The sequence below is a fragment of the Bos grunniens genome, chromosome 5 (assembly GCF_055505025.1).
Source record: "Bos grunniens cultivar Pamir isolate PY7600 chromosome 5, Bosgru_T2T1.0, whole genome shotgun sequence".
Taxonomy (NCBI): Eukaryota; Metazoa; Chordata; class Mammalia; order Artiodactyla; family Bovidae; genus Bos; species Bos grunniens.
In genome coordinates this window covers 30,147,757-30,162,216 of record NC_141169.1, presented here as the reverse complement: position 1 = coordinate 30,162,216, position 14,460 = coordinate 30,147,757, and the positions used below count along the sequence as shown (strand labels likewise).

The 14,460-nt window shown below is 35.4% G+C and overlaps 1 protein-coding gene across 9 annotated transcripts in view; it reads left to right on the top strand.

Moving 5' to 3' along the window:
- Positions 1-5,969, top strand: part of LARP4 (La ribonucleoprotein 4) — a 71,663-nt gene extending 65,694 nt beyond the window's left edge. For all 9 annotated transcript variants that reach the window (XM_086399460.1, XM_086399457.1, XM_086399459.1 and 6 more), the window contains 3 exons: positions 47-171; positions 289-457; positions 1,532-5,969. In XM_086399460.1, coding sequence (XP_086255586.1) covers positions 47-171; positions 289-457; positions 1,532-1,870 — 633 coding nt within the window. In that variant the 3' untranslated portion in view covers positions 1,871-5,969. The remainder of the gene's footprint in view (positions 1-46; positions 172-288; positions 458-1,531) is intronic.
- The last annotated feature ends 8,491 nt before the right edge of the window (positions 5,970-14,460 follow it).

Genomic DNA, 14,460 nt, shown 5'->3' with positions numbered 1-14,460 from the left:
GAAGTATCTATATAAATTCAATTTTTAAATATGTTTCCACTTTAAGGATAATGAAGAGTTCAGAGTTAGCTGCCCAGTGCCTGCAGAAGATGGACAGACAGACTGCACCTCTGCCCAGCAACTCAGTATGAGCCCCAGTCCCCCATGTACAGCTGAGCTTTCTGCATTAAGGTACACGTTTCAGTGCAGATGATCTTTCACATTAAGATTACTTTTGCATCTGGTCATTTGCTCAGCTGTTTCTTTGTGCTATATTCTAAGCCTAATGTCAAGTTCTTTTTTTGGTAGCACAACTCAGCCTGAAAAGGATCTAGTAGAGGATTCCACTGTTCAGAAGGATGTTCCCAGCCAGCCAACAGTACCAGTTTCTTCCCCAAGTACTGCAAAGCCATCGAGAACAAATACTGCTTCACCATGTAATAGTAACATAAGTGCGGCTGTAGCTGTGGCCCTGCAGGTAACTTGATAAATTTAGTTTATGTGAGAATAAAACAATAGGTTAAATAATGAGAAATTTTATTTTTCATGGAACTCTGCTAGAGCAGAGTCATTTGGAAATAGCCCAAACTGGGGCTGGCTGCCTGCATCAAAAAAGAGTTTAAAGTCAGTCTGAAGAAAAGGGAAAATTTAACCTTGTTGAGGGAATGAAGAAATTATTGTCATTATTTCCAATCATTATGGTTAAGTGAAGCTTACTTTTCTTGGTAACTGTCTTTTTTGGCTTTGAGCCTCTTGAAATTCTTTCTATATAATGCTTAACAAATCTATGAAACCCTTGAGGGGCCACTGCCATCTTTATTAAGTTTCCAGAATCATTTTTATAAATTTGAAAAATACAGAAATGCAGAGCGGGTGGGGTAAGAACACATAGAATTTAGCCATAAGTCTTTCATTTATTGCTATAACTGTCCATTTTTGGTACAGCTCTTTCTTTTTTCTAGGTTAAGAACATTTTACCTTGTCATTTAATAACAAAAGTAATAATAGAATAGCAGCTGCCAGTTTTTGGATGCATTCTTTATGCTAGGATCAGAGCTACAGTCTTTTTGCATGCTTTGGCCCGTTCTCACAGCATCCCTGTTCTCCTTTTCAGATGAGGTAGTTAAGACTTTATCATTATTGGTTTCCAGATGCTCTCCTGAGATTTTTGCAGTCTCTCTCAGGATTCTTAGCCAGGGAAGAGAGAATGGAACCATTGTATTTCATCATCATTATTAATTTAATCTGTTTTTCCTTGTTAGACGCTTAGGTTCCAGTTTTTTGCATCACTATCAACAGTGCTGACTTGTATATCCTTCACATAAATATTTCAAGTGAAATTATGGTATCATATGTAAATTGCTAGGACTTTTTAATTATATTCAAAAAGTGTTTTTAATTGTACCAATACACCAATATACTTTAATAGCAATTTGTATGAGATTGCCTGTTGCCCTTTCTTTACTGATTTCTTGTGGTTGACACTATTCTTTTTGAACTCTATCACTTAGAGTGTATGTACCATAAACGTTTTTGTTTCTCTACTTCAAAGGAACCTCGAAAGCTCAGTTATGCTGAAGTGTGCCAGAAGCCCCCTAAAGAGCCAGCTCCAGCTCTTGCGCAGCCACTGAGAGAGCTGCGCTCCAATGCAGTATCTCCCACCAAAAATGAAGAGAATGGAGCTCCTGAGAAGTCATTTGAGAAACAACACGAGAAGCCAGAAGCAAGGGCTAGTAAGGATTACTCTGGCTTCCGAGGCAATGCCATTCCCAGGGGAGCAGCTGGAAAAATCAGGGAACAGAGACGCCAGTTTGGCCATAGGTCTATACCTCAGGGAGTGACTCGACGTAATGGCAAAGAGCAATATGTGCCACCCAGATCACCAAAGTAAAAAACAAAACGAAAACTATTCAAAACCTTCTCTCTCTTCCCATTAAACTTGAGCCGTGGCTATACTGAACTGTTTTGGAGGGGAGGGGGTGGCCAGGAAGGAAGCAAGAGCAAGTGCATCCTTAAATCATTACGGATTTTGGAGTTGTGAGCAGTAGAATCCCAAAATTCATCTCTAAAGTGATTTTAAAATGCTGGAGGATTCCAATCAGTATAAATATATATATATATATGTATACATATATAAAAATATAATTTTTCTATTTTTGTTTTTGATTTTAATTTGCAGAGATCTTCTGCCTGGAATCAATTTTGAGGGTTCAGATTTAGCTTGGGAAAAAAACATATTACACATCCTTCAGTAGGAGACGAGGGATTGAGAGAAAATATTTTTTGAAGAAGCATTTCTGTAAAATTAGAAATTAATTTTTTTAATCTATTTAAAGTTTGGCTTGGAGAATGCCATTTCTGCCTATATGGCCTTGTGTTGCAAAACAGATCAGTGGCTGGGGTGCCTGTTGTGGTGTGAGTGTGTGCAAGTGTGATTGAAGCCAAATCTGTTGTCAAGTTAGTAAATGATTTGAAAACTGAATGTAATACTTGAGTAGATTTTTTTTCCAGTTTGAAATTTAGTCTGTCTTTTCAACCTTACTAATACTTCATTCAACAAGCTGTTAAACTCTGATTGTACTTAGAGATATGACTACCAATCAATTTGAAATTCAAGGAAAGAATGGGGGTTATTCAAAAAATTGCAATTTTGTGGTAGATCTGAGTGGGTGGGTCAAACGGAGTTCAGAGGTTTAAGCAGCCCTGTGATTCTCCCCAGCCCCCTAAAATAGGAAACAGTTTTCTTTTGTTAACTTCATTTGTACTCTCAGTTCTTTGACTACCCACCCCCAAAAGCAAAAAATAACCAACCAACTATAGAATTGTATGTTTCTAACTGCCTTTTATCAGTCTAGTCAAATCATAACTGTTCTAAATTTCTGACTTGAACATTGAAGTATTTTACTCTTCTGGTCATGTATTTAGAACTTAGATCCCAGAATGGTAGGGCAGGCTGACCCTACAATAATTTATTTGTTAGTGTTAAAGATGAAACGTTGTAGCCAACTCTTAAAGTGTTAAATAGTGTAGACATTAAAAGAAATTTCTTTTTAAAGGCTTAATTTGGGGACAACTTTTTTCTGTTTACAATGTATTTATCACCTCCTTTCTTTCTCTTTCTCAAAAAAAAAAAAAAAGTTTGGAATTCACAGAAACAGAGCCAGCAAGTTACAAAATTTTTGAGTTAATGAGTTAGAAAGATAATTAAAATTAACATAATTTCTCAGTGAATACAGTTGTAACTCTTATATGAAATAGGCAAGTTTACATGCTGGTGTTTAGAAAATGGCTAAAAAATCAAAAACCATTGCATTAATCTGTTTTAAGTCATACCATATTCAGAGTTCTGTGTTTTCTCTTTAGGGATGGTTTGTGATAGTAATAACTGTCCCTTATGTTAGTGAATTACATTTGTACAAACTGAAACTGTAAATTGTGAACACTGGAAAGCACCATTGTGACATAGAATAAACATCTTAGTAATATATTAAAATGAATGTAAATGGAGGTTAAAATTACATTACTGTGAAACTCATCTTCCAACTCTAAGTTAACCTTTGGAGATTTGTATTAATAGGTAATTGTTCAGAGCTTTGAAAACACTGCACATTTCTGTACAATCCAGAATTATCACTTCTTTGTAACTTATTATTCAGCTTGGCAATTGCTTTTGATTTGGTGGATTGATAACATGATATAATATATTTAAGCAGTTCGAAGCTATTCATTTCTACACACTATTTTCTACTAAATGAAACATACAATAAAACTACCTGTGTTGAAATTTGGGGGAAGTTTAGGTCCTTTAAAGAAAAAAAGAAGTATTAATAATCATTGACTACATCTATGATAAAAGTGCTTATTTTGGTTTACTTAGATAATGCTGCAGCTGGTGGAATGATAAGCATTTAAAGTGTTAACACTCTGTGAATGCATTGGATTTAAGAGAATAAACATTTTATAAAAATCACTTGGTAAGGATTATAAACTTAATTATTGCACTTAGATGAAACTTTTTTTTTTACAATGTGTCACATAAATAGGCCTTTATTGTTTGTATCCTTGTGTGTCTTACTGTTAGTCTACCTAACTTCTAAAAACTAAATGTTTTAATTGATACACAAGACAAAAGAGTTCTTTAAGAAAGCAAGTGTGTTCTTGCTTTTTCCAAGAATGTTATTGAAAGTAAAAATTTTAAAACATGACCATTTAAAAATTTCTTATTAAATACAGTGTTTTAACTTAATTTGCCCTCATTACAGCTAATAGTTTCCATTTTGATGGGATGTATAGGAAAGAATAATGTGTGTATGTGTGTGTGTGTATATATATATATAATATATATATTCACAGTATGTATTTAGCATTTATTTTATTACATCAGATTAAGGTCTGTACCTAAATGATGCCTGTGAGTTGTGTGAAACTGATGGTTTTTTTGTCCGACGTTACTCTGTAAACTGATGAGGGTTGGGCGTTCATTGTAGTTTTAACTATTTATTTGGTTCTTTAGAAGGCAGAATTTAAATGTCTAGAGTTTCTCTTCATTCTTATGACTTAACACTTCCTTGGGTTGTTGAAGGGTAAAAGTAGATACAAATGATAATTGAGTGTGTGGTACAGTGATCTTCTGCTATATATAGTTCTTAAGGTATGAGGAGAAGAGTTGTACAAGTTCATCACCTTGCACTTCATAGAGAAGCTATATAGAGATGGCAAAATCTGCCTCCATTTTCTATCCAGATAATTAAGATTTTCATGTTATCTAGGCCTGTCTTTAATCTGAGTAATTTCATTTTTGCAAATACACTGGCATTTAAAGGAATGATCCATCTAAATTTTTTTCAACTGGATTTTAGAAGAAGATATGATCTTTCAGTGATATGGTTTTATTGTTATCATATGTGTTCAATTTGCATGTGATCAAATGACATGCAGATTTATTTATTTTGGGTTCCTAAAAATTAAGGTAGCTTGAATATTGTTTTACATTCCTTTTTCTTTTTTAAATAACCAGGATGGCTTTGGAGAAGGCTTCATGAGAGTATTAGCATCTGCTGGAGCAGAAAATAGTATTTAAAAGTCACTGAACACGTTCTAAAGTTTTATTAGTTGTGACATTAATATGTAATCTTTTGGCTTAAATGTCCACTGTTTTTTTACTTTGACACCGTTAAACAGTACTGGGCTTAAGTTTCTGATATATATATTGGCCATGTATATTAACCATATTTTTAAAGTACTGTTTTTGTTTTTACAGAAAAGGTAAAATGCGAAAGTATGTTCCTTTTGAGGGATTTTTATAAATTCTTAACTACAATTTATGGCGTTCTTTCATAACTTTTTACATTTCTTTACAATTTGGTGGCCATTAATTTAACCTAGGGCTTTTTGGTGTATGCTAATTTAACTAGTCTGAGATTTCAAGAAGAAATATAGACATTTCAGCCCTCATTAATTGAGAATATTTTAAGAAGTTAAAAGAGAATTTGTTTTCAAGTTGAGTGTATTTTCTTTTAAAAGCCACCTGATTGTTAAATAGTTTCAATTTTATTGTTAAAAGCTGCAAATTTTTGAGTAGATGGTTTCTAAAAGTACAAGTGAGATATCAATAAGGCTGTGTATAAAATGGTTTTACTTTCAGTTATGCAGCACAAAATACTGATTAGTATAAGAAACAGTCTGCATCATTATTGGGTTTTGTTTTTTTGGTTTTTGCTTGATTCTGGTGTCCTTTGAGTGACATCTCGTAAATGTTTGGGCTTGGGAGTCAGAACCAGTTAGTTATCTGGCTTCTCTTGTTCATTGCTTAGGTTTGTTCTTGTTGTCCAAACTGCCCCCCCAGCACCCCCTGACATGTGCATATGCTCATGCATATTATGTTAAAATGAGTACATCCTTGTATTTGTATTTTTGTTTTCAACATTGCCAAGGTGCTATCGGAAATTAAAATAACACAAAATTAGAAAAAATAAAATTATTAAAAAGCAGGACTGGTTTCCTTTTCTCCAGGTGGCTTATATCTAACGACTGCTTGTATTTACTTGCTGATTACTTTTCATGTTGCCCACTCTAGTTCTGTTCTGATTTCAGCTGTTGGTTTCTTTGTGTGTGGGGGGGGTGGGGCTTGAAGTGGATTGTGTGATACTTCATCTGCAAAGTGAGAGAGTAAAAAGCTAGAAGATTCAGCTCTGTGATTCTGGGGTTTTATTCTTTTAGTGTCAGAAGCAGTTATTGAAGGGGAGAAAAATCATAAGGCAATATATATCTTTAGAGTTTTGCCTTCATGGGTCAGATAATGACCTGACTTGAGTATGTAGGCTCTGGACCTTTAAACTTCTGTTTTGAAGAGAAAGCCTTGGTTACCTTTACATTTTCAACCACCTCTTTGCTTTGAGTACAAACAGTATGAGTCTTAATTTTTTTTTTAATCTATGATAATGGCAAAAATGGAAAAACTGAATAATCTGTGACTTTTTCAAATAGCTGATATCTAAATTAATGTGGTAGCTCAACTTTTATTTAATATAGTATTGCTATAAAGCCCTTAAGTGTATGCCACAGTTCTTGAATTGTCTAGCTATAATAAACTTTTTAATAGTAGAAATCAAGGTCTTTTAAATATAGGCTAATTTCAAATTAAATATTCTAATCATATATTCAGAAATTTTTATTCAACCAAGTTATGTGTTGTATGTTTATAAATAATGTACATAATGGTAAAATTTAATGTGAACATTCACTTTGATAATTACTTAGCTCAGTAATATTGTCCTTGCAAGAGCTAAAACCTTTATTTTGCTAATGAACATTTATCTTAATGAAGTTAGCTGTTATCAGCAAAATCATCCAGATTTATAGGGGTAACAGGTTGACAAAGCATTAGGGCCTTCCTATCAGGTGTTTTGAGTTTATTTGGTCAAGAGAGGAGATGCATAAGTTAATTTTCTTCTTTACCATATCAGGAACACAGTATAATTGTGTATTATTTTTGGTGAACTAATGCCCAGTTGATAAACTTAATTATGTAGGCTTTTCAGTTGTTTTAAAAGTGGCTTTGTCGAAAGATTCTCATCACTGAGATAACCTTATATATGCCTTGTTAGAAAATGTTAACGGAGTATTGTATGTCTCCCAAGTTTAAATTTCAATTTTATGCGTAGAAGTTTTTATAAAAAGTTTTAACGTTTACTACTAAAGGGTTGTGAGTTTCCTTTAAAATCTTTGGCATGAAAACTATCATGGATGTCTTTAGTTGGTATGAGGGTTTAAAGGAATTGAGATGTTTTTACTTTTTTCATAATGCTCCTAAATATGGGCCTTCATCATCATCTGGTGTTGTAGGAAGGAACAAGCTTCCTAAAAGTTGTTTCTTTTACATTCATTTTGGTAGCTGTTCTGCAGATCTATGAAGCCCCTATACTTCTCTTGTGTTTCCTTTGTGTATCTGCTGTATCACACTTAATGATAGTGGTAGAACCTCAGCCTCCCTATACCCTTATGTAGGCTGTTATTTGTCTTAAGTTCTATTTTAGCTGTTTCACATTCCAAATTCTGCCTATACAAATAACTATGACCTCAACATGTCAAAACTCAGGGTATTGACAGCATTGAAGGGAATCATGAGTGGGGTGTTCATTTAGCCAGTATGTCCAGTATTACCAGTATTTACACTTCCAGGCAGTGTGCTATGCAGAAAAAAATAGGTTGGATTCCAACCATTATGGTCCTTAGCATTAGATAGTCATAAGTAATCGCAAAATTAGACCAGCAGTAAATGTGCAAGCTGGAATCCATGCAGAATCATGGCAGAATCAAGCAGAATCCATGCAGCTGGAGTGGGAGATGGTATAGGAATTGAATGTATCCCTGGTGCCTCAGATGGTAAATCCATGCAGAATCATGGCAGAATCCATGCAGCTGGAGTGGGAGACGGTATGGGAATTGAATGCATCCCTGGTGCCTCCGATGATAAAGAATCTGCCTGCAATGCAAGAGTCGCCGGGTCTGATCCCTGGAGAAGGGAATGGCAACCCACTCTAGTATTCTTGCCTGGAAAGAGGAGCCTTTCCTGAGAAGCAGAGGACAGATGATGGGAGTAGCAGTGAGCCAGGAGGAGAGTGTTGGAAATGAAGGCATAACCTGTACATTACCACTTTATAATGCATTGGAAGAATTGTAGGGTCCTACAGATATACAGTATGGAGGACCTTGTTCCATCTTCCAAGCTGAGGCTGGAGAAGGAGGTAAGAGCCAGACACCTAGGACTTAAAATTTGTGCATTGTGGAGAACAGATGAGACCAGTTAGAATTTACCTGGTGATGATACAGTTGGAGCAACATGGTAGATTTGAGAAACATTTGGGTATAAACACTTGAATGGATTAGATACAGAGGGCAAGGGGAAGGCATAGGAAATGACTCACACTTGTAGCTTTGAAACTGAATTGAAGTTTGTGGCATTCACCATGATTGAATACATTGGTAAAGAACCTTTTGTGGGGAGGAAAATATGAGTATAGTTTTGAAATGGTTATGCTTATTTTTGCAGGATTTCTGGTAATCCTAAAAATGGCAAGATGGCGGGGGTGGGGGAGCTGCAAAGTTAAATACTAAAATTCCTTTAATTATAAAAGATTGTTTAGCATTAGGGTGGCTTTCCTTGGATAACTTTTTTTTTTTTTTTAGCTTACTGAGGAATGGGGCTAAAAATTAGTTTGTATCTGCCTCTGTTTCTTAATTGTTGCTACCTTAATCCTAATCATCATCCTCTCTCCAACCTGGACAGTCTCATGTGCTAAGCAACTACTGTGCTAAGCACTTAGATGACTTCATTCAAGTTGTAATGTTTTCAGTCCTCACCAATAAAATAGACTGGGGAGGAATTAAAAGCATTAAGCTTGTTGTTAAGTGTTATTACTGTAAAACAAATGTTTTCTTATCAACTTGCCATTTTTCTATGTGAAGATCCTTGTGTATGTGTTTAGTCACTCAGTGGTGTGTGACTCTGGCCCCATGGACTGTAGCCCACTAGGCTCCTCTGTCCATGGAATTTTCCAGGCAGGAATACTGGAGTGGGTTGCCATTTCTTACTCCAGGGAATTTTCCTGACCCAGGGATCGAACCTGCATCTCTTGTGTCTTATGCATTGGCAGGTGGGTTCTTTACTACTAGTACCACTTGGGAAGCCCTTAAAAGATACATGTGAAGATTATAATTCTTTCAGCTTGTGTACTCATCAAAAAAAAATTAGGGGGTAATAGCAAATACTCATCAAGTTTCCAGATTAACTTAGACTAAATTTTTTAAACATTGTATCTTACCGCTATCTTATTTTCTTGTGGACATATGGCTATTTGTGTAGCATGCCATATTTTATCAGTATTCAAATCTTGAGAAAATACACGGTAGCTCCATGACCTCAATTGTTCCATTTATGACCATTCTGATCTTACATGTCTACTGTAAGCCAAGATATTAGGTGCACAGGATGCTAAAATTAAGAAAATTCTACCCTTAGTAAATTGAGAGGCCAGCATTATAAACCAAAATAGTGCTAAAAAATATGAATGTTTTGATGATATTAGGTATACACCAAGACAATGGTCAACCCTCCTGGTGGAGGAATACATAAACTTCCAGATGGAGTCTTGATAAATATGTGTTGGCTAGGTAGGTGAAGGAAGAATGGGCAGCAAAGTGACAAAGAGTGCAAATAAAGGCAAAGAGGCATGACCATGTGCAAATTCAGTATAATAGTTTGGAATGGGTGGAGTACAGGTTTCAGTAGAGTACTAGAGAAAAGCTAGTAGGATTTGTTTTACAATCAAATCATGACCAACTGTATGCTAAAGAAATGACTTCACTTGATTATGTAGGGAATGGAGAGCCACTGAAAGTCTTAAGCAGAGGATTATGGTTAGATTGGGAAATGAGAACAAACCTGGTGGCTTTGTAAATAGTTTGGGAATTGGCCAAGTGAGAAAGGTATTTGGAATTAAGGGAGCAGCAGTTAAAACAGTGAGAGGATGAATAAAGATGTCCACATCCTAATCCCCAGAACCTGTGAAAGTTATTTATACAGCAAAGGGGGTTTTGCAGATGTGATTGAAGATTTTGAAATGAGGTGGGCCATGAACTGTCCAGGTGGGCCCAATATAATCACAAGAATGCAGGGATTCGTCAGTAGTGGGAAGTGTGACAATGGAAGATGAAAGTGATGTGTCCATGTGCCAAGAAATGCCAGCGGCCTCTGGAAGTTGGAAGAGGCAGGGGAAAGATTATTTTCTGGATCCTCCAGAAGGAACCAGTCCAGGCAACACCTTGATTATAAGACACATTTCAGGCTTCTGACCTCTAGAACTGTAAAAGAGTAAACGTGTAGTGTTCTGAAACAGTAAGTTTGTGATAATTTGATGTAGCAGCGATGGTGCAGGTATATATGATTTTAAAGAAGTCAAGTGGGTAGGAGCTGGTATCTTGACTAGATGTGAGAATGAGGGGAAGATTTTAGGATGCCTGTAAGGCCTATCTGGTCAGTAACTTGAGAAGTCATGAGTGAATAAGATTAGGAATTGATTACAGAAGATAGGAGGGATAAGTACAGAAGCCTAGAAAATGTCAGGCTTTTAGGGGCGGGAAGAAAATATATCAGTACAGTTGGTCCTTTGTATCCTTGGGTTCTGCATCAGCATCTGCAATCTAAAATACTCGGGGAAAGAAAAATGTTCCGGAAAATTTCAAAAGGCAAAACTTCAATTTGCAGCGCACTGGCAACTATTTACATAGGATTTATATTGTATAAGGTTTTATATGTAATTTAGAAATTAAGTATATGGGAGAAAAAAGTATACAGGAGGGTATGCGTAGCTTATGGATTTCCTTGGTGGCTCAGACAGTAAAGAATCCACCTGCAATGTGGGAGACCTGGATTCAATCCCTGGGTTGGGAAGATCCCCTGGAGGAGGGCATGGCAACCCACTCCAGTATTCTTACCTGGAGAATCCCCATGGCCGGCTACAGTTTATGGGGTGGCAAAGTTGGATACAACTGAACATCTAAGCACAGCACATCATGCACAGCTTATACGCGAATACTATATTGTTCTGGCAAGGATGGGATGAAACAAAAGTTCTTATATATTGCTATGGGAGTATAAATTGATGAGACCATTTTTTGGAGAGCAATTTGCTGCATTTAGAGAGTGATGAGCATGCTTTGCAAATTCGTAATTCTACTTCTAGGTTACATATCCTGGGACTTGATTCATGGAGGCTATAAGAATATTGCAGTTTTTTTTTTTTTTTAAACGAGATGAAAACAATGTCCATCAAAAAATAATTACAGTAAGTTTTGTGATGGAATACTATATATCACTTGAATGAACTGAAACAGGTTTTATATGTCAAAAGAAATTTTTAAAGAGCAAGTTAAAGGGACATGTTTGATACTTTTTACTTATAGTTTTAATATGACTATATATTGCTTATGGATCCTTTTATACTTTAATAAAAATATAAAAATGTACCAGTACACTTGGGAATGATACCAGCTGCAAGATAGTGGATATGTTTTAAATAACTGTCTTTGGGGAAGGAGGAAGGGAGGGAGGTAAAAAGGGATGTATATAGAGGGTCTTCAAATATATCTGTGTCTTTAAAGTTCTGAAGCAGAAATACGTGGTTAGATAGGTACATAGGTATAATTCTCTATACTTGTAAATAAAAAACAATTCTTGAAAATACAAAAAAGGCAGAGGAAAAGGACTTCCCAAACAATACTGGTATTAAATGTCCTGACAAAAGCAAGAGAAAGAGATGTGAAATTTCAAGATGTGAAGTATAAATGCCATGTAATTGAGATGACTGAAAAAGCCATTGAATATTACAGTTGGACACTTACTGGTAACCATTACCAAACTGATTCAGTAGACTAGGAGTGGAAGCCTGATGACAGAGGGTTGAGAAAAGATTAGAAAGGAAGCAGAGGGAAGCCAGTGGCTTATTTAAACGTCCAGTGATGGAGCTGGATCCAAGTGCATAATTAGAATTATTCTAGCCCCTGCCTTTCTCCTTCCTTCTCACCTTTTCCCCACCCCTTTCCCTCGCATGCCCAGTCTGCTAGCTGTGTCTTGGCTTCTTTCTCAAGTGTGTTCTCTATGTGACAGGAAAGATTGATCAGTATAAGTTATAGGTTTAACTGGTCCTTGCAGCTAAGGAAAGAATTCTGTTCCCAGTGTGCATATGACAAATCTTTCACATAACAGGACAAATCACCCTCAAGAGTTTGGGGCTTTGATGATCCTGTAACTTGTGGTCCTCAGTTATCAAGGGATGGGATACACCCAGTATCTATGTATCATTTAGGTTCCTTTTATTTGTTATTGCTAAAGTTGCAGCTTCTTGATTTCTGGTAAGTTTTCAAAAACTTGGTAGTCATTTTTTAAATGTTACTTATTTTTTCCATTAGGTTATCATTTTTTTTGTTGTTGACTGGTAGGGCTCTTTTTATGATCTGGCTATTTCATTTCTATTAAATATACTAGATAAATATACTATTAAATATACTAGTATATTTAATTGTCTATTAAATATACTAGTATATTTAATTGTCTATTAAATATACTAGTATATTTAATTGTCTATTAAATATACTAGAAGTATATTATCGTAACTTCTAAAATTTTCAACTTGTAAATATGGTTTCTTGCATTTTTGATTGTTTTGAGGGCCATAATCTATCAATCTTGATCTGTGCGACTCTCTTTTCTTCATTTTTTCTCTAAATTTTAACTTTTAAATACATTCATTTTCTTTTGGTGCATTATGAAGTGTTTATCTTATTTCGTTTAAACAGTGAAAAACTTTTTTTTTTTTACTTTCCTTGAACATTCAAGAAGCCCAGGTGGCACAGTGGTAAAGAACCCGCTTGCCAATGCAGGAGATGCAGAAGACTCAGGTTCGATTGCTGGGTCAGGAAGATCCCCTAGATGAGGAAATGGCAACCCACTCCAGTATTCTTGCCTGGAAAATCCCATGGACAGAGGATCCTGGTGGGCTGCAGTCCATGAGGTCACAAAAGAGTCAGACAAAACTTAACAACTGAGAACATCCGATCTTCATTTAAACTTTAGAATCAGTCAAGATTTAGAAAATAGACTGCATTAATCTTTCTGGATTAATTTTTGGAGTATTGATATTGAGTCTTCTCATCTGGGAATAGGTAACTATTATTTATGATTACAGTTTCTTCATATAAATCTTACATGTTTCTTGTTAGGTTTATGTCTACTTATGTTTTGCTGTAACAGAATGGCTTTTTCTTTGATCAACTATTGCTATAAGACAAGAGAGACCTTTTTCAAACACTGTATTAGTGCCTTTCATGTTACATTAATTCAGTGTGTTTGAATGAATGAATGAGTGAATGATAGTATTTTAGTTGATTTCCTTGGGTTTCTGGGTAGACAATATTTCCAAGTTTTTAACTACTGTAATTATAAGACTTTTTAGCAATTTAAAAAAAAATTGCTTTGTAGGTTCATATTTTAAAATATTCTTTCTCTTGCATACATATCAATATTAGATAAAATAGAAAAAGATAAAATTACAAAGCTATGATCTTCTGCAGAAATAAGAAATTTTCCCTGTACTTAAAAATGTTTGATTATGGACATTTTAAACTATGTACAAAAGTAGACTCAAGCTGCATATTCCCACCACCCAACTCCTATTATGACCTCAGCCAATATTATTTCAGATTTACCTCTACCGTCTTCCTACCCCACCCTCCAGTGGGTTATTATGAAGCAAATTTCAGGCGTACCATTTCATTCCTAAATATTTGAGTGTGTTTTCCCTTTAAAAAGTACTATTTTAGGGACTTCCCTGGTGGTCCATTGGCTAAGACTCTGGGCTCCCAATGAAGGGTGCCCAGGTTCGATCCCTAGAGAACTAGGAACTAGGTCCCGCATGCTGCACCTAAGGCTCTGTGCAGCCAAATAAGTAAATTATTAAGTAACATATATATATATTAAAGTATTGTTTTAAAGTTCTATACTGGGAGTTGCCTGGCAGTCCAGTGGTTAAGACACTGCGCTTCCACTCTAGGGGGCACAGATTCAATCATAACCAAAGTAAAACAAAAACAAGCTATAGACCAAAGATAATTGTAATACATTTTACCATAAGGAAGATTCATTTTAAAAAATTCTATTAAACAATTAGAAAAATCTAATCTAAAGCGGGAGAAGAAAAAGGGCAAGCTTGTAAAATCCAGTACACTGACATGGGAACCTAAGAGTTAATAATAAAGTCTTTCAGGGAAATATGGATTCTCTTTTAAAACAAGATATCATTTCCTATTAACCATACTGATAACATTTCAACAGTGTGCTAATATCAAGTACAGTAAAATGCAGAGTACTGGGAATTCTCTTAGATTTCTGGTGGGAGTATTAGCTCCTTGGAAAGTCATTTGGCA